General features: G+C 46.0%; 1 protein-coding gene across 6 annotated transcripts in view; it reads right to left on the reverse strand.

The window, feature by feature from the left end:
- Nucleotides 1–19,220, reverse strand: part of SLC7A6 (solute carrier family 7 member 6) — a 33,974-nt gene that overhangs the window by 4,562 nt on the left and 10,192 nt on the right. For 5 of the 6 annotated variants that reach the window (XM_032854119.1, XM_032854118.1, XM_032854120.1 and 2 more), the window contains 6 exons: nucleotides 17,433–17,985; nucleotides 7,086–7,211; nucleotides 5,072–5,216; nucleotides 4,309–4,432; nucleotides 4,000–4,103; nucleotides 654–750 (listed from right to left, as the gene is read on the reverse strand). In XM_032854119.1, the coding sequence (XP_032710010.1) occupies nucleotides 654–750; nucleotides 4,000–4,103; nucleotides 4,309–4,432; nucleotides 5,072–5,216; nucleotides 7,086–7,211; nucleotides 17,433–17,949 (1,113 nt within the window). In that variant the 5' untranslated portion in view covers nucleotides 17,950–17,985. The remainder of the gene's footprint in view (nucleotides 1–653; nucleotides 751–3,999; nucleotides 4,104–4,308; nucleotides 4,433–5,071; nucleotides 5,217–7,085; nucleotides 7,212–17,432; nucleotides 17,986–19,220) is intronic. The other variant, XM_032854123.1, reaches the window with a different exon arrangement.

Genomic DNA, 19,220 nt, shown 5'->3' on the forward strand with positions numbered 1-19,220 from the left:
TGCGTTGGGCTCTCTGCTAGCAGGGAGCCTGCTTCCCCCTCTCTCTGCCTGCTTCTCTGGCTACTTGGATCTCTCTCTCTGTCAAATAAAATCTCTCCCTCTGTTAAGTAAAATCTTTAATTTAAAAAAAATGATTTAATTAAAATCAACCAAAAAAAAAAAAAAAAGGGACACCTAGCTGGCTCAGTCAGGGGAACACAGGACTCTTAATATCAGGGTCATGAATTCAAGCCCCATATAGGGCATGGAGGCTAGTTAAGAAAAATTCAGGGATGCCTGGGTGGCTCCATCAGTTAAGCACTCAACTCTTGATTTTGGCTCAGTCATGATCTTAGGGACGAGATCAAGCTCCATATCAGGCTCTGTACTCAGTATAGGGTCTGCTTGGGATTCTCTCTCTCACTGCCCCTCCCCCTGTTCACACTCTCTAAATAAACAAATAAATAAAATCTTTCAAAAATAAAAAAATAAATTTTACAAATTTATTTTTATATTCTTTTGTACCATTTGCCTTCTCTCATATGTTTTATATTTTTAGAAACACCGAGTGTCTTGGGAAATACCTTAAGAAGCTAGTATACCTCCTACTCACAGTCATCTCATAAAGTCAGCAAGAGTACCACAGTTCTCCACACTCCCCCAGCAGAGCTTACATTGAACAGTAAAGCAGGGATGGGTGTAAAACGCTCAATGTGGATCATGGACAGAACATCTGGGAGGTGGCCCTCACGGGAGCCCACGAAGAACAACCTAGAAGGATAAGAAGTGTGTCAGGATGATCCTTTCACTAGGCCATGTAGTCACACTCCTCACTTGACAAACTAGGCTCAGAACTCCACAAAAACACAGGAGGCAGTCCTCTCAGAGGAGTATCCCATGTATTGTATGCATGCCCAACCCCCACCCTCACCCCTCAACTTTTACCCATAGATATCTCCAACCTCCAACCATGGGTACTTCCAGTGTTAACCAAGAATGTCCTACCTCTCTCTTGGCCGTGGACACCCCTGAGCCCCTCAGCCATGAAACCCACCATCACCCAGTGGATGCCTCACCTTGCCATCACTCACTGCTACCCCAATACATTCCATCAGGGGTACCCCCACTCTACCACCTCACAGATTTCATACTTTACACAATGGCTTTTTTAAAGAAGGGCAGCAAGCCTTCTGTGCTCTCTGTATATTTTCCCTGAGCTCCTGATACAGGATAGGCCAGGACAAGCCTGGGCCTCAGAGACAACCCAGGCTTCCTCTATGTCCCCAAAGAGCCCTACTGTTTGAGAAATAGAGCAGGAGGGAAAGGAACTACCATTCAGTGTAGACAGCATCATCATGGAGCATAAAGCACTCACCAGCCTGGGGGTGAGCTGGGGGAACAAAAAACTTCACAAGAGATGACCACATCTGGGCTAGGAAGAACTGGAGTTTGCCAGAAGGTGAGCAAATGGGTGGAAAACAGCGTAGGCAACAGCAAAAGAAGCATGAAGGAGTGAAAGAGGGTGACCTCCTTGAGGTTGGCAGTAGAATGCCTGCAGTCCCAGGTTAAGGTGTGTGAGGAAACAGCTGAGAAGACCCTGCAGCTGAGGCCACGCTGTGGAGTCTGAACAAACAATGAGAGTCTGCTATGGCTCTGAAGTAAAGGCTTGACAGCATTTTGGCAGAGACTCTGGTGGCATCATGGAGGCCAACTAAAGCAGGGAGAGACTAGCGGACAGGGAGGAGGCCAGATAAGAAAGTAATCTGTGGGGTGCCTGGGTGGCATAGTCAGTTAAGCCTCCCAACTCCTGATCTGGGCTCAGGTCATGATCTCAGCGTCAGGGGCTCCAGCCCCGTGTCCTACTTCGTGCTCAGCACAGAGTCTCCTTGGGACTCTAGCCTTCTGCCCCTCCCCCTACCTCTCAAATAAATAAATCTAAGAAAAAGTTTATCTGTGATAACTGTCCCATAAGAGAGGAGGCCTGAATGAGGGTAGACACCCTGGCTGAAGAGCAAACAAGACAGATGTGACCACCTCAATCAAATCTGGTGATCCTTTGCTTGTGCGTGTGTGCGCGCGCGCATGCAGGTACATGTTGGAGCTGGAAGAGCGTGAACACCAAGGGAAAAATAAAGAGGCCCAGCAAGGAGAACGGATAGCACACAGCATCACAGCTAAAGACAAAGCCCAAGTGGAGGGCACTGAGATACTCGTGAGCCGCCCAGATGGCGCCACAGGAGTTGATGAGACCATCTGGAAAGGTCACAGGGCAAGACAGGAGGAGTTGGCCCACACAGGTTAATAACCTGTACTGGGCAGAGAAGAAATATGGTAGAGGGGATGCTGGAAGGGGACTGTGTGCGGGCGCAGCAAAAGTGTCTAGTATAAAGCCAGAGATAAGTACATAGGTAATAAAAAGTGAGAAGTTAACAAACAATTGTGCATTACCTCTACATCCCCGTAGTCCCCTTACTTGCTGGTCCAGACTCTAACTCTCAGAATCCCCTATCCCCACTCCCACCCTGTCAATGCCACAATAGAGCTGAGTGAGGTTAAAAAGCACCTATCGTGCAAATATTTTAAGAAGACTGACAGAGCCAGCCGGAATGTCTTGGGAATCACTAAGGGTCAGTCTATGGGAAACCCCATCTTTGGGTGCAGTAACTTATGAAGAGTCACATCCGGGGCACCTGGGTGGCTCAGTGGGTTGAGCCTCTGCCTTTGGCTCGGGTCATGATCTCAGGGTCCTGGGATCGAGCCCCGCATCGGGCTCTCCATTCAACGGGGAGCCGGCTTCCCTATCTCTCTCTCTGCCTGCCTCTCTGCCTACTTGTGGTCTCTCTCCCTGTCAAGTAAGTAAATACAATCTTTAAAAAAAAAAAGAGTCACATCAAGTGCAACCTTAGCCATACCAGGTTGAAGTAAGGGAAGATGACACCACACTGTTTTCCAAGACTTTGATCTATTACTCTGGTCACCCTAGGGAGGCCCCAAGTACATGGACTGTGGTGTCAAAACCAGTAAAAAGAATAAATAGGACAAAAATTATTTCTTTTATTAATTCATCCTCTTACCTGTTCATGTAGAAAATATTTATTGAATGCCTACCATACTCCCAGCCCTAGGGACAGCAACATTTATACGGTGAGTGAAAGAGAAATCAGGAAAGAAGACTTCCTCTCAAATATCAGAGAGTCACAAAGTCACAGGAATAGTTTCAGAAGTAGAGGGCCATAAGCATCACTTGCTTCAGGGATCCAATAGGATAAGGACCAAAAGCAGGCTAAGAAGGAGGTCATAGGTCCACTTACTAATATTTTTTAGATAGTAGAAGTCAAAGTATAATGGCTAGAAAAATGAGTGACCGTCAAAATGCAGACCATTCCCTCCAGAAGTGTGTCCAGTAAGGAGGGAGATGAGAAAAGCTGTTTTGTGACTTCACTAAGCGGAGATGAGAGAAGCCGATGCAGAGTGGGCTCCTACTGAACATCTGCCAAAGAGAAGAGCCAAGCGATGAAGCAAAGTGCTAAGAGGGGGTAGTGCTGGGGCCCCGAAACCAGGTAGCACAGTCAGCCTGGAAAAGCAGAACTGTTCCTTTCTCTGAAACAACAGGAAGGACAAATTCTCTTATAGACAAGTCTCCACACAGAGAGGAGAACAGAGCCTACCTGTCAGCTTCAGTGATTTCTGTGAAGTGAGGGGCACAGTGTACCAAGTGTACCAATACCTGGTCCACAACAAGTGACCACTAATATTCTTATCTACACCAAGCTATAACCTTGCTCCCCTGTACCTCTAACCAATCTGTCATCACCGCAGATCGAACTGTGAGCTTCAAGCATACAGATGTCTGCACAAAGGCCAGCATATGCGCGCACACAAGTGTACACACACACACACACACACACACACCCTGTACATCCAAGAGAAAGAAGGGAAAGAAGGGCTCTTACGGGCTCACCTAGAGCCTCAGAAGATTAACTACTGCAGTCTGTTATTGGTAAAGCAGGAACACATTACCTTGATGAAGCAAAGATAGATGCATTGAGGCCCCCAAAGCAGGATAGGGCAACAGCAATGGGAATGGTCCAGCTGAACAAGCCAAATGTCTGGTCAGCAAATGTCTGGGGACAGAGCACAGAAGTGACTCAGCACAGGACAGGGTTTCATAAGCCTCCTGTACCTATGCTATGTCAGGACAAACACCGTCACTGCTGAGCAGCCCACCCTCTGTCCTAGATCCATCATCTCACCCTGCAGAGCTGGAGGGGTTTCAGAAAGAGACTGAACCATTCAGTATCATAAGATGACAAGCAAATGGAGACTCACCACAGCCACAGCATCACTGTCAAGGACATCTGAAATGCTCAGCACTGTGTAATAGGCCACGTTGGTTAGGATATAGATGAGCGTCACAATTGGCATAGAAATCCCAATGGCCAGGGGCAAATTTCTGTCAGGAGAAGTGAGATAGGACTACCTAGAATCAACTCTCCTTGGAGTCAAGGTTCACCCAGGGATTTTTCTTTAATAGTTCCCTGACTCTAAGTCTTTGAGGCAGGCTCCTCTTTCCCACATGGTCAGGGTGGGTATGAATCCCATGCTCCTTTCTGCTGAGAAACAGAGAGAGAGAGAGACCGACCCTTCTCTGTGAAGATAGCTGGGGCTCAATATTTGATCCTTGCCACAACAGCACCAATCGGTCCCACGGAAAGAGGAGCAGTGTCCTCCAGGGACTGGAGGCCAGCAGGCTGACGGCCCAGAATAAGTTTCCAGCTCCCCAGGCTTCGGTGTCAGCACCAGAGTATGAGGTTCTAACACCTTAGCCCCAGCTGGGTAAGCTACTGCCCACTGGAGGATCTCTCCTGGAGCAAAACCTTGTGGATCCTCCAGTGTAAACCCAAGGGTGAAGAGGCTTTCCCACCTTCTCTCATCCTCAACCTAGCCCCTAATCTCTCTGAGCTAGAGAAGGAGGAGTAGGGAGAAGAAGGGATGAGAGAAAGAGAAAGGGGAGGGAAGAGAGCAAGTGTGCCCACTCTATCAGCAGGAGTTCCAGCCAAGTTGGGGAGTGAGAGTGTGATCCCACCGTTACCTTTCTGGGTTTTTGATTTCTTCGGTTACAAAATTAAGGGTGTCCCAACCTGAGTAAGAGAAGAGGGCAGAGTAGAGGGCGAGAGAGAGGTCTCCCATGTCCCAGGAGGAACCCTCAAAGGCGTCCTGAAAGTGCTCAGAGTGTCCTGTGGGGGCAAAGGCAGGGGAAGGGGTTCAGTGGGAAGGAAGAGGAAGAAGGAGAGGAGAGTTAGAACGTATGAGCGAAGAGAAAGAACAGGGAGAAGCAGTAAGAAAGAGGAAGCGAAGATGGGGAAAAAGAGAAAAGGGTCAAGAAAAGAAGGGAAAAGCAAGCAGGCAGAGGGAAGAAAAAAAAAAAAACAATTTAATATTCAAAGAACAACCACCAGCTCTCCCTGTACTTTATCACCCCACCCATTCCCTCAAGAAACTGCATATTCCTCTAGCACAACTACGCAATCTCAGAAAAACAAAGACATTCCTGGCTGCCTTCTGAAATGATAACGCCTTTTCCAGAAAAGCTCTAATGTAGTTTCAAATGACCTCACAGTAGGCCAGAGCTCTTCTTCCTATTTTTAGAAAGAACCCTGTTTCACATAAAGAAGGCACTTTTAATTAATAATTAGGCCTTCCTGTAGAACTGTCTGTTGTGGCCAAAACCACTACACAATTTGGTCACATAGTTTTCTTATTCTCAGAAGAGAACTCTGTTGCTCTACAGTTGGGCTACTGTTGGGCTACAGTTGCCTGTGGCAGGAAATCACAGGCTATGTAAAAACTGGGGTCCTCACTATGCCTGGGGTAGGCCTGAGCCACTTCCACTCTTGGAGAGCCAGCCTAGGCACCTGTCATTCTCCTTAGAGGCCTCTGGAGACCACACATTTGAAAGCCAAGGGAGTAGCAGGCAGGTTCTACCTTCTGGACACCCTGGAGGTTTTTAACAAGATCCAGACTTATAAGGAAGCCTGGCATTACCCCCTGCAAAAAGAACTGTTCCTTCAATGTGTTAAAAAGGGCTGGGTAGGCAGGAGAAGGGAAAATAGAGGTTTTCGTGCCCCAGGTATGCCAGTCATCATACACAGCAATGGTTTTCTAAGGCACAGATCTTGATAGGAGGATAACTCAAGCTACCCTCTTTGGCCCCAAGATGATCTTGAGACTCAAGAACACTGAGGTGGCTGGCTGTACGAACTTGGCGCATGTGCACAAAGGTACTGGACCAGCTGCCAAGGCACTTAAAAAAAGAGCTTTCTGAACTCCAAAACCATTATGTGTTTAATCCAATGGATCTGAGTTGGGGGGTGGGCAGTGAGGTATCTCAGCTCTCCCTGGTAAATGTAAACAAAGTTGAGTTTAGAGACAATCTAGAGAGCAACTGAGATCTGCCTGGCCAAAGATACCTCAAGACTTCCCTAAGTGCTCAGGAGACTTGTCTACCCTCACTGCCAGTCTACTCTGATTCAGGAATGAAAAGCTTTCTAAAGCCAACATGCAGGAAAGCCAGTGCCAACTTCATATATTTTAATATTTTGCTGAGAGCTGACTTTAAGACTGAATGTTAAATAAAAGCAAATCCAGATGAAGAGTAAAGGCTACAAAATAACCACTCATTCCTATACTCCATCTAACCCCCACACACACACCTTCCCACTCCTCTCAAGGACGGCCAGGTCTTTCTACTCACTGCCTGGCAGTCACAATCCAAAAACAGGGCCAAGCAGGGCTCACTCTATCCCCATCAGTTACATTTATGACCCAATTACACAAGATCCAGGTTTCAAAAACTCCTGGGCTCCCAGCTGCCTTCTTGCAATGTTCCTAGCCTCCACAAAGGGAAAGCAGCACTGAGGGAGACACGGACTCATGTTCAGTTGGCCAAGCCAGCCTGGCCTAAGAAGCCCAGGAACAGATGTCTTGCTCTCCCTGACAGTCTACTATATACACAGAAAGAGCCAAGATTCCCCACGTCCTCCTTACGAAATCTAGGCAAACTCCCAGAGTCATCCACCCTCCTTCCCAGCCCAGGCCCATCTTACCCTGGCACAGTTTAACGAGGCCCATGATAATGATGGCAATGAGTGCTAGGACCTTGGCATAAGTGAACGTGTCCTGAACACGCGTGCCCCACTTGACATAAGCACAGTTCACAAATGTCAGCAGGCCTAGAAGAAAAAAATGTAACATCACTGGCAGGCTGGAGCTAAGGCCACAGTGATCCAATCTCTTCTTATAGAGAGCATCGCTTCTGTCCCTGCCTAAAGCAAAGGGGCCAATGGATCAATCAGAACCAGAAGAACAGGCAATGGAGAGGCATCCACGATCTGCCCATCACTGGTGACAAAATACAAAAGCATGCATTAACACATACACATAAATTCTGACATCCAGAATCATTTTTGGGGAAAAGCCCCCAGGCCCAGGAACGATGGACTTCACCCATTTTTTCCCACTCAAACTCCCAAGGTTCCAAACCATCCAAGGCACAAAATATTTCCATGGCCACAAGAGAGGCCTATCAATTGAATGCAGGTGGCAAGTCACCTAGGAATTACAGAGATAATGTTTTGTATATAAATATATGATGGTTTCACATACATCAATTAATTCCCATAACCCAAAAATATAGACATTCTTACTCTTGTTTTATAGATGAGGAAACTGTGGCTGAGGGAGGCCAACCATCATTCCTTAGCTTATAAGGTCCTCCCCCAAACCCCCCTCCATTTCTATCCAAACCTCCCAATTCTCAGTGAGGTCCATGGAGAAGCGAGCTTACTTGAGCATTCCCCAGGCTCCTGCCTATACTACTAGCTTTATTTCCAGTTCCTTGTGGACCACAGTGATATCTGGGCCCTGTGCTGAGGGTCCCGGCGCCTTACCCCTGCTAAACAGGGACTGCTTTGACCCACTAGGAGGACACAAGAACAGAATACAAGGGCCTCCACAATGACACTGCCAAGTACTGCCCTAAGCCTCCAAAAAAACAGAACTTTTTTTTTAAAGGTTTATTTATTTATTTATTTATTTGACAGACAGAGATCACAAGTAGACAGAGAGGTAGGCAGAGAGAGAGGGGAAGGGAAGCAGGCTCCCCGCCAAGCAGAGATCCCAACGTGGGACTCGATCTCAGGACCCTGAGATCATGACCCGAGCCGAAGGCAGAGACTTTAACCCACTGAGCCACCCACGTGCCCCAAAACAGAACTTTTATAAGAATCTCAAACATTATTACAAAATCTTTTGGGCTCATCCTTCAAGCCACCTCTGTCTACTCCTACCCATTTTGCACTCTCTTCAGCCAGAGACTCTCTCCTTACTGATGCCATATATACACTTAAAAGAAATGTCCTTTACTCCTCATGCTGCCACAGCCAACAGTGACTCCCACTTTCAAGGTCTAGTTCAGTCACTACTTCCCCTGTAAAACCTTCCCCAAATATACCAGCCAGCCCCTCACTGAGCTCTCTCCCCCTGAACCCTACAGACTCCCACTTCACAGCACAGGTTAGTATCTATGCTATACTTATGTGGACACCTATCTCAAGAAGGTCCTCCCTTGGGCATTTGTCTGGTGCTTCCCCAAGAAGACCACAGTTATGGGGCGGGGGGAGACAGACAAAAGCATATTGTCTTACTAAGCTTACTGCCAAGCAAAGAGGGGAAATGATGAGCCCTGGTTGGAATCAAGAGGGTGATGACTTTCACTTAACCACCAATTCCGTAAAGCAAGGCAACTGTCAGAAAGTTGACATTCCTCCACTCAAATGGGAGGAGAGCCTAGAGCCTGTGGAAATAAACACGGTGCCTGAACATGCTCCATGGTACTTTAAGAGCTTTCACTCACTGGAAAGCCTGGGTGGCTCACTTGGTTAAACTTCTGCCTTCGGCTCAGGTCATGATCCCAGAGTCCTGGGATCGAGCTCCGAATCAGGCTCCTTGCTCCAGTGGGGAGCCTGCTTCTCCCTGTGCCTGCTGCTCCCCCTGCTTGTGTTCCCTCTCTCTCTCTTTCTCTCTCTCTCTGTCAAATAAATAAATAAATAAAAGTTTGAAAAGAAGAGATTTCACTCAGTAATAATCTGGCAAATGACACAGGTGCTCACTAGTCAGTCAGGAGTGGGAGCACAGTCAAATGGGAGGGAAGGCCAAAGGAATGCACGCTGCTGCCCTGCTAATCAGAGCTCACTGTGTGGCGCTAAGCCTTCATCAGCTAGCATAAGGATTACCTAGTTAACAGCCACAGAAATCCACAGACTCCTGTGCAATACAGTAAGCATATTCTGAGGTAACCTCCAGGCCCCTGCTCCCGCTCACCTGTCATGGCTGATCACCCAAACTAAGCCCATTCAATTGCCTTTCCCAGGAACAAAGACTGGGGTACCAAGAGACTGAATCTATCAAACAGTAGCAGAGTTGGGAGATACAGCAAGTCAAAGTCACATTCAGGCCCTTGTAATAGAGGAACAAAAACCACAAGAAAACAGAGGAAGGAAGCAGGACTGTGAAAAGCAGCAGAAGTGAGAGGGCGTACAGCTTGTGAGAAAAAGACCAACAGAGAAAGACAGAGAAATTCATAGAAGACAGAGGTGGAGAGACGAGAGACAGAGATAAAGATAGAGAAGGGACAAAAAGAAAGGGAAACAAAAAGATGGACACACACATGAAGAGATTATTTCACAATGCCCTGGCTAGACTCACTGTGCTTCTGCCTTGTAGCAACAAGACGGGGGAGAGAAGCAGACATAATCCTCAGCTCCGAGGCGGCACTCCCTCTCACTTCTACTCTTTCTCCTTCCCTCCACCCTGCTACAGATTTCCCCCTGGCTTGCTCCTCTTGGCACAGGAGTAAATACTGCACACAGTGGCAATTCCATGACTCTGCCAATAAGCAAAAGAAGGCAGCACCTCATGAAAGTCTCTGCAGAGGCCATTCTGAATGACAGCTAGAAAAATACAAAAGAGCCTGTCACAGTGGTTGCCTCTGGGGAAGAAGACCAAAGCTCTGGAGAGGGAGAGAGACTTCTTCCACTGTATACTATTTTATACTCTGAATTATTTACCATGCACATATGCTTCTTCCTCAGTAAAAATTAAACTGCTTAATCTAAAGCAATGTGCAGCCAGGGAGCAAGGCCAGGAGTAGGGTGAGGTGAGGAGGGCGCCTGGTGCACAAAATTTAAGGAAACACTCACTTTCAGGACCACTTGGAGAACCTGAGAGTGAGTGTATCCTTAAATGCTGCCCCAGGAGTCTTGCTTGCTTCATTTACTCTCAGCTCTGCCAGAGAACAGAGAGCTCCAAAAACAGTCTACCAGCAGAAGCCAAGTCCCCTGAGTGTCTTCCTGATTCTAATCAAGAAACATTTCACCATCTGATCCCCACCCCTCCAAACCTCCTCAAATTCCATTGCCATCCAGGACCACAGATTCTATCAGAGCTCAAGCACAAGGCTGGGCCTGAAAGGCCACGTGCTCAGATAAAACTACCATAACCACAACATCCAAGCCTTCCCTCCCCCTTGATCTCCTTTCCTTGCTGGGAAGTCTGCACCACTGAGTGGGGGGCGGGGGTAGGGGGGGTCCCCTGTGAGGGTCTTCAAGTTCTGGGGGCATGATTCTAGGAAAGGAGTACTCACATAGCAAATCCACACCCAATCCCAAAGCAGAAACATATCTGCAAAGTCTCTCTGTGGCAAAAACTGCTAGTCATCTTTTAATTTCTGTTCCTCCATTTTTCCTTAGTAATACAAATTTTAGCTAGAGTGTGGGCTACCTAAATTAAAACTGACATTTACCAGCCTCTCTTGCAGGCAGGTACGACCAAGTGACTAAGTTCTTGCTCCAGGGAGGTAAGCAAAGTTTCATACAAATAAGACCTCAGGAAGTCTCTTTGAAGGGCAGAGCATGCCTTTCTTTGTCCTTCCTGTCAGCCACAGTGCAGACTTGACAGCTAGAGCTTGAGTAGCCACCTTGGACCACCAGCTAGAAGTCACGTGCTGAGGATGGCAGAGCAGTAAGGCAGAAGGAAGAAACCAGGCTCCCTGAAAAATTATGAAGTCACCCTACCAGCCCCATACTGTCTACCATTAATATGTGAGAGAAACAAACTTCAACATATTTGAGCCATGCTGCTTTCAGTTTTCAGGTGTTTGAAACCCAAATTAATCCTGGATAATATACGCACCCTAAGACCAAACTGTGCCTCTCATATTCTCTTTCTGATGAGGAGATCACTTGGCAATCCACAGCTATAGTGACAGTTATGCTGACAGTCAAGGCTCCCTTTTCCCACAGCAACAGGGAGGAAGAAACCCTTCCAATTCCTCCCACAAACAAGCTGGGTGTTACTAAGAGGAACTTAAGGACAGAGGAATGCAACCCTTAACAACAACAGCAACAAGGTGGGAGAAGAAAAAAAGCTGGGGAGAGACCATCTACAAGTATATTAGGAGAAGAATGTTCTACAACCGTCCAGGAGAGGTAAATCCTTCCGAATGGAAATCCTGGAATCTGGAGCTCCCTCTTGGGATACACATGAGTATGTCAGGTATATGCCTCTTTAAGAATCCTCCTTGTTTTTAATTACACAAATATACACATTTAGTCTTATTATCAAACCATCTGAGCTCTGTACAAGGGTAGACTCCAGGGTCTTTGAGATTATGGTAAAAAAGACCCAGTCCTTCTGAGTCATGTCACCTTCAGAACATGAGAGCTGTCTATCCAGAGCAACAACTGACCAAAGTAGGGAAGCATACCCTTCCTTCTCAGAACCCTGCCCAGGCCTGAGTCCAAGACAGCAAGAGACAACAGAAAGCTATTCAGGCATTACACAGTGTTTCTTCACTCCAGTCTCCCCTTTAGAAGTCTCCCTCCTCTGTCTCCTCCTGTTCCTGCTCCTCTCTACTGCCAGCCTTCCCAAACAAACCCTGGAGGTTGAGGGAAGTGGCATCTCAGCAGTAAGCAAGGCTCTGCTTTGATGCCAGTGTCAGTGCTGAGTGACTTCTATGTTGAAATCTTCAGAGCAAATATTCTCGAATGATGTGTGTGAGCCTACACAACAGGCAGAGAATCCCACAAAGATCAACGGACTAAGAAAAACTGTCCTTCCACAATCAAATCAAGTGCTGTTGGGCACCTGAGTTACCAATAATACTGCTGGTCACCTGGTCAGAGAAGGGACCTATGGACCTCAAGAACTGCCATTTTCCCCTACCACTCCGTAAGTAAGAACCTCTAAGCACACTCAGCCCAGTCGGCAGCCTGAGGACCCACCCACCACAGAAGATTCCAAGATCCCAGAACACATATGAATGGAATACACTGTTAGGATAGAGTTTCTCAACTTCAGCACTGTTGACATTTGGGGAGAGTAAGTCTTAGTTGTGAGAGGCTGTCCTGTACTTTATAAGATGCTCAATAGTACCCCTGGCTTCTACCCACTAGATGCCAGTAGCACCCCTTCCAAGGAGATGTGACAGCCAAAAATGTCTCCAGACCTTGCCAAATGTTTCTGGGGGAGGGGGGCAAACTCACCTCTGGTTGAAAACCACTGTTCTAGGATAATGAAGAGCTAAGATACCCTGAAATTCAAAAAAGTTGCTAAGATCTATCTGCCAGTATAACCTGGGAATAGGGTCCGGGGGGCTGCTGGAAAGCCAGGATATGAGAGAGAGATGCCTTCAAGGGCCAAGAAGGTAATGCAACTGAGCAAAGGCAAGAATGTCTGGGTATAGGAGCGCCTGGGTGGCTCAGTCAGTTACGCATCTGTCTTCAGCTCATGTCACTGGGGTCCTGGATCAAGGCCTGCACTGGGCTCCTTGCTCAGCGGGGAACATGCTTCTCCCTCTGTCCACCACTCCCCCTGCTTGTGTACTCTCTCTCTGTGACAAATAAATAAATAAAATCTTTAAAAAAAAAATAATGTCTGGGTATAAAAGAAGAGGGAGTGGAGGGCTATAGTAGACTGAAGAGTGTGTGCTCCTTTGAAGGGACCAACCAGGAGCACCTGGGTGGCTCAGCTGGTTCAGCATCTGCCTTTGGCTCTGCTTGGGTCATGATCTTGGTGTTCTGGGATCAGGCCCAGTCAGGCTCCCTGCTTCTTCTTCTCCCTCTCCTCCTCCCCCTCACCATGCTCTCTTTCTCTCTGTCAAATAAATAAAATCTTAAAAACTTAAAAAAAAAAATAAAGGGGGGCGCCTGGGTGGCTCAGTGGGTTAAGCCGCTGCCTTCGGCTCAGGTCATGATCTCAGGGTCCTGGGATCGAGCCCCGCATCGGGCTCTCTGCTCGGCAGGGAGTCTGCTTCCCTTCCTCTCTCTCTGCCTGCCTCTCTGCCTGCTTGTGATTTCTGTCTGTCAAATAAATAAATAAAATCTTAAAAAAAAAAAAAAAAAATAAAGGGAGCAACCATGACACAAAGGCAGCTAATTTTGTCAGGAAGGAATCTGGGCCCAAGGTTGCCAGAACTTTTGATTTTTCAACAGAAAAGTCCTGGTTTTCAAACGTTGGCAAGTAATTCAAAATTGCGTACAACACTAGGACAAATATATCTGTGGGTCAAGTTTGGCCCGTAGGCCACCAGCTTGCAGCTCTGACCTGCAGTTGTTATATGAAGAATGGGCCCTTCCTTCTAGAATTAAACTTTGATTATCTAGCTTGCATGGCTATAATTTCCGTAGACAGTCTTCCAAAAAACAACCTGGACTCTTCTTAATTTCAAGACTAACTCAATTCTCCTATCTTACCTAAATTTCTCGGTGGATTCAGCGCAGATTTTGTGGTTTTTACCCCTAATTATGACCTATTTGGTTTCTTCCAATTTTGTCTCTTAAGACCACTGCTATCCCTGCCCAAAGAGACTCCCTTCAGCACATGATGCATCAGCCCAATTCTTCACCCTAACTTACAAGAAGAAAAACAAGCTGAACCCTAAAGTCTTGTCAGTTAGGACAGGACATGTTTTTTGTTGTTGCTGTTTTGCATTTAAAGATTTTGTTTCTTTGACAGAGAGAGATCACAAGTAGGCAGAGAGAGGTGGGGAAGCAGCCTCTCTGCTGAGCGGAGAGCCTGATGCGGGGCTAGATCCCAGGACCCTGAGATCAGGACCTGAGCCAAAGGCAGAGGCTTAACCCACTGAGCCACTCAGGTGCCTCAGGACAGGACATGGTTTTATGATTTAAGCCCATATCTGACAAGTTCCTACCTGCAGGCATGCATTATGGAAAAGCCTGGGCTTCTGGGATAGGGTCTTGAAGGAATTCTGATGGTGAGTAATCTGGGTAAAAGTACACTTGAATGAAAGAAGTTACAGATACACCATGACTGCACTTCTAAGAGGGGAGGTCCCCGCCCCCCAATCGAAAGAACAGTTCTAGCCAAAAAAAAAAAAAAGCAGTTCCTGGTATGGGAATGGGCTTTGTAAGGACAAAAGAACAAACGCAATAGAGAAAATCATAAAGGAAAAAAGATTTCCCAAATAAAAATCTTCTGTAGATGAAAATTATATAGAGAGATGTCCGTTGACTTCGATATCTTTGGAATTCACCCTAAGGCCATCGCGAGATCAACTGCACAGGCACTCTTAAGTGCTTAGGTAAAAGCACACCCTTACAAAACCTTCTAGAAGAAAACTGGGTAGCACATGAAGAATCTTAAAACAATTTATTTCTTCAGACACAGGTATTTCTCCTGTATAATTAATTCTATCCTACAGAAAAAAGGTGCAGAAACTCTGAATCTTTATATACAAAGACTCCCACAGTAATATTGTTTATAATAATAATACAGAGCATTTATTCTATGCCAGACACAGAGAAGTACTGTATGTATATTGATTCATTTATTCCTCATGACAATCCTTTTAGTAAGTACAAGTGATATTTCCACTTTCAAGTGAGAAAACCAAGGCAACAGTTTAATTCCTTCAAGGTAAACAGCTGGAAAAACAGCTGGTAAAGCTAGAATCAGTCCTGGTCTGGCATGGGAGTCCATGATCTTAACCACTATACCACACTGCCAGGAAACTACTTCTGTGTCCCTAAACCATGTTTTCTAAGAATATTTGATGAAAGGGATTAAATATTAAAATTTTTAAAGTATTATACAAACCAGAGAGAGTATAATCTCAAGAGTACTTTTTTAAAAAAATGAGATAAGGGGCACTGGGTGGCTCAGTTGTTAAGCATTTGCCTTAGACTTGGGTCATGATCCTAGGGTCCTGGAATTGAGTTCTGCAGCTTAAAAAAAATGCATAAAAAAAAAAAAGCACAGAAAAAAAACATTAGAAGGTATTTCACACAAGTAGTAGCAATAGTTCTCTGGGAGTTAAAATTATGGGTGGAGATGCCTGGGTGGCTCAGTTGGTTAAGCATCGGCCTTCAGCTCAGGTCATGATCCCAGCATCTTGGGACTGAGTCCCACATGGGGCTCCTTGCTCAGTGGGGAGCCTGCTTCTCCCTCTGCCTGCTGTTCCCACTGCTTGTGCTCTCTCTCTGACAAATAAATAAATAAAAATCTTTTAAAAATAAAAAATAAAATAATAAAAAAAATTAATTATGGGTGATTTTTCTTTTCTCCATTTTTTTGCGCTTTCAAAGTGCCTATAATGTCTATGTATTACCTTTAAATGATAGTAATAATAATAAAAAGACACTACTTTAAAAAATGTTTCTTTGAAGAACATTCCAAAAAACATGATGTACTAAACTTAAAAAGCAGAATATAAAGTTATATGCAAAGTATGATGCCAGTTCTAGAATGAAGAATGAAATGAAGACATGATTTAATTATTAAGGGTATTCATCTTTTGGTGGTACATTATGGGTGATTTGAGGATAAGTTCATCTCCCTAATGAACACATTTCATAATCAGAAAATTCTTCTTTTTTTAGAAAACTCAGTCAGGCCAGAGTTCCCCTGGCCAGACCTTAACACACATACAGCTGAGTACCCATCTTCCCCCCTCCTGGGGCTACATGTTGAGGGGTTCCCTTTAACATTTGTCTTTAACAAATTCCTTAAAGTCAGGAACCACAGTGTACCGTACAATCCTTTTTTGCTAACTCCAAGGTACTCTCAGTCTATTTTTAACACTGTGGGTAAACTACATATACTGCCAAAGCTTTTGCAAGCAGAGATATGGAAAGAACAGAGTATAATTAAGTGCTCCTGGCAGCACAAAGCTAAGGAACACAGGGAATTCTGCGCCACTTCTCAGCTAAAACACTAGCCCTACAAGACTGGGTAAATTCATAGCAATCTTCTCTTCTTTTCAGCGATTTCACACAGAATCCCTCCTGACCACTTCATGAGAGAAAAAGGAAAATAAAGAGGGATCAACTGGGATCTCCTGGGTTCTGACCTCAGAAACCCAAATATAGGGCACCTGGGTAGCTCAGCTGGTTAAGTGTCTGTCTTTGGTTCAGGTCACGATCCTGGGGTTCCTGGATCAAGTCCCACATCGGGCTTCCTGCTCAGCAGAGAGTTGGTCTCTCTCTCTAGGCTTCCCCCTGCTCATGATCTCCCTCCTTCTCTCTCTCCCTGTCTCTCTTGCACTCTCTTCCAAATAAATAAATAAAATCTTTTTAAAAAAAGAAAACTCAAATGCCAGTGAGAAAAAGCCATTTTGGTGTGGTGCCTGCTGCTTACAATGGGCTGCAAAGAGTGGCAGTGGCAGGAAACAGTGGTCCTGTAGGCTGAGGGTAACACCTTGGGACCCCAACAGTCTAGAGAAGTCTCTTTCCTCAGACTCTAAACTGGTTTAAACTGGGAAGTAAAGTAACTTATTTTTGAGAAGCAGGATAAAGTCCTCAGCACTGATAGATTTTTCTGGGTTAAGTTACAACTAGCGATGTTGACTCCAATCAAAACATCTGATAAGACAAAAGTAAGACATGCACCAACCTGTCACATAGACTGGGGAACAGAACTCTGGAAGAGTCAAGATAGAAGGAATGTGAGGCACCAAGAGTCACAAAAAGACTCAAACTTCTCTCATCCCTAAACTTTACCCTTACTTATCTCTCAGGGTTAAATGACTTTGGTGAGATTACTTCTTCAAAAGGTAAAATGCAGGGCGCCTGGGTGGCTCAGTCAGTTAAGCATCTGGGTCAAGATCCCAGGGTCCTGGGATTGAGTCCCACATTGGCCCCCTGCTCAGCAGGGAATCTGCCTCTCCCTCTTCCTGTCCCTCTCCCACCATGCTCCTGCCCAGTTTCTCTCTCTTAAATAAATAAAATCTTTAAAAAGAAAAAAAGAGACAAAAGGTAAGATGCCTCTCTTCCCCCTCCTCCCAAAAGCAAAATACGGTGTTCAAGTATCACGTACCACTACCATTATCAAAGGAACCCACACCCTCAAACATACTCCCCCATTAACCCCAGACTTACATATGCAAGCAGCAGCGAGGAGACGACAGGCCAGGTACGGGGGATCACAGGTAGGGAACGAGGGCTGGATGATGTAGTTGGCGAAGGTGATGGCAATGATGGCCTGACTGGTGGGCTCAACAATTAGCAAGGAGGCCCACAGGCGGATGAAGGCAATGAAGCCCCCAAAGGCCTCTAGAATATAAGCATAGCTGGCCCCAGACTTCGTGATGGTGGTCCCCAGCTCTGCATAGCAAAGGGCACCAACAACAGAGAAAAGCCCACCAATGGCCCACACGACCAATGACAACCCATAGGAGGCAGTGTATACCAGCACGCCCTTGGGTGAGACAAAGATTCCTGAGCCGATCATGTTGCCCACCACCAAGCTGACCCCATTCAACAGCGAGATCTCCTTCTTTAGCTGCATAGTTTCTGTAGTCTGTTGAGGCTTCATGCTGACATCTTCCCTGGGCTGGCTGGCCTCTGGAATAAGATGGTAGGCTGGTGGGGGGCTCTCCAGTTCCCTGGCTTCCATGGCAAATGTTTCCTTCACACTTGTGTTTACTGTGGCCTGGCAAAGAATATCAAAGAATATAAGTATTTAGTTTAGGGCAGAAGCTGGTGAGTCTCTGGTTTAGACTGGCAAAGCCAACCTTTTATATGCGAACAGCATGCCTTACACACAGACTTAAATATAATGAGGTTGTATCCATTTCCACCACAGGACACAGAGAAATAAATGGAGGTAGGCAGATAACTAGTGCTCCCAAGAGATAACTGTAAGAGCTCAGCTGATGGCAACTTCCAACAACAGAGAGTTGGAAGTTGGAAGTTGGCTTAACACAGAGGGTAGGCTGGCATTAGGTTTATCCATAGCATGGATTCTCCCTGAGGTGTACTGTTGGTCTGGCTGTCCCATTTTATTTATTTATTTATAGCCCTCTGAGCTACCCAGGCGGCCAATGGTCTTACCATTTTAAAACTTACAAACCTGACCTGCAAAGACCAGACTCTCACTACCAGGTTCACAGCCCTAGTCAGCCTGATAGATCTCTCACTGCCCATACCCACTCACCTCCCCCAAACATAAACAGGAACTTCTGCAGTATCCAGCAACATGTGGACAAGTCTGTAACTACTCTCAGGCCGGCAAAGAACACAAGCAGGTGGCAAGAAAGGCTAGGAAGATGCGAAGACCAGAGCTGATGCAAAGACTAGAACAAACAAAGGACCTTCATGAAAATACACACCTGTGTGTTGCTGTGTCTACAACACCAATCATATTTCCTACATTGCTGCTTGTCCATTCAATACATCTCTTTTTCCAAAGTGCCCAGAAAAGAGAGAGAATATAATTAAGACCCGATGGAGAAAGAACATCCAGAAGGCACCCTAACATGGGGCTTGACTGCTATAAGTTTATTTGTTTTCCTCCTTAGCATGCCTCTCACTACCATCTGGGGTTGCAAAGAGATTCTCCCAGAACAGGACCCAGAAACTGTGACACCCAGTCAGAGCTATGTGGCTTCTCTTATCCACAGACCTGGCATTAGAAGGCATCCCACAGGGAGATGGCACATACCCCTACTTTTGGTTTAGAGTTGAGCCAGTCCAAAAACCTCAAAGAAGTTAGATTCCACAACAACTTATATATGAAGAACCCAGAATCTGTCAGAGGAAGACGCACACCTTCCCGAATCTGCACTCAGCATGAACTTCTCCTGCTCCCAATCCCTGTGCCCCAGTAATCAGGAAGTCAGATCACCTACTTACTCCCATCTTCTGGATAAAGGATTCCTGTAACCA

Source organism: Lontra canadensis, unplaced genomic scaffold, assembly GCF_010015895.1.
Source record: "Lontra canadensis isolate GAN:19392208 unplaced genomic scaffold, GSC_riverotter_1.0 scaffold8, whole genome shotgun sequence".
NCBI classification, from domain to species: domain Eukaryota; kingdom Metazoa; phylum Chordata; class Mammalia; order Carnivora; family Mustelidae; genus Lontra; species Lontra canadensis.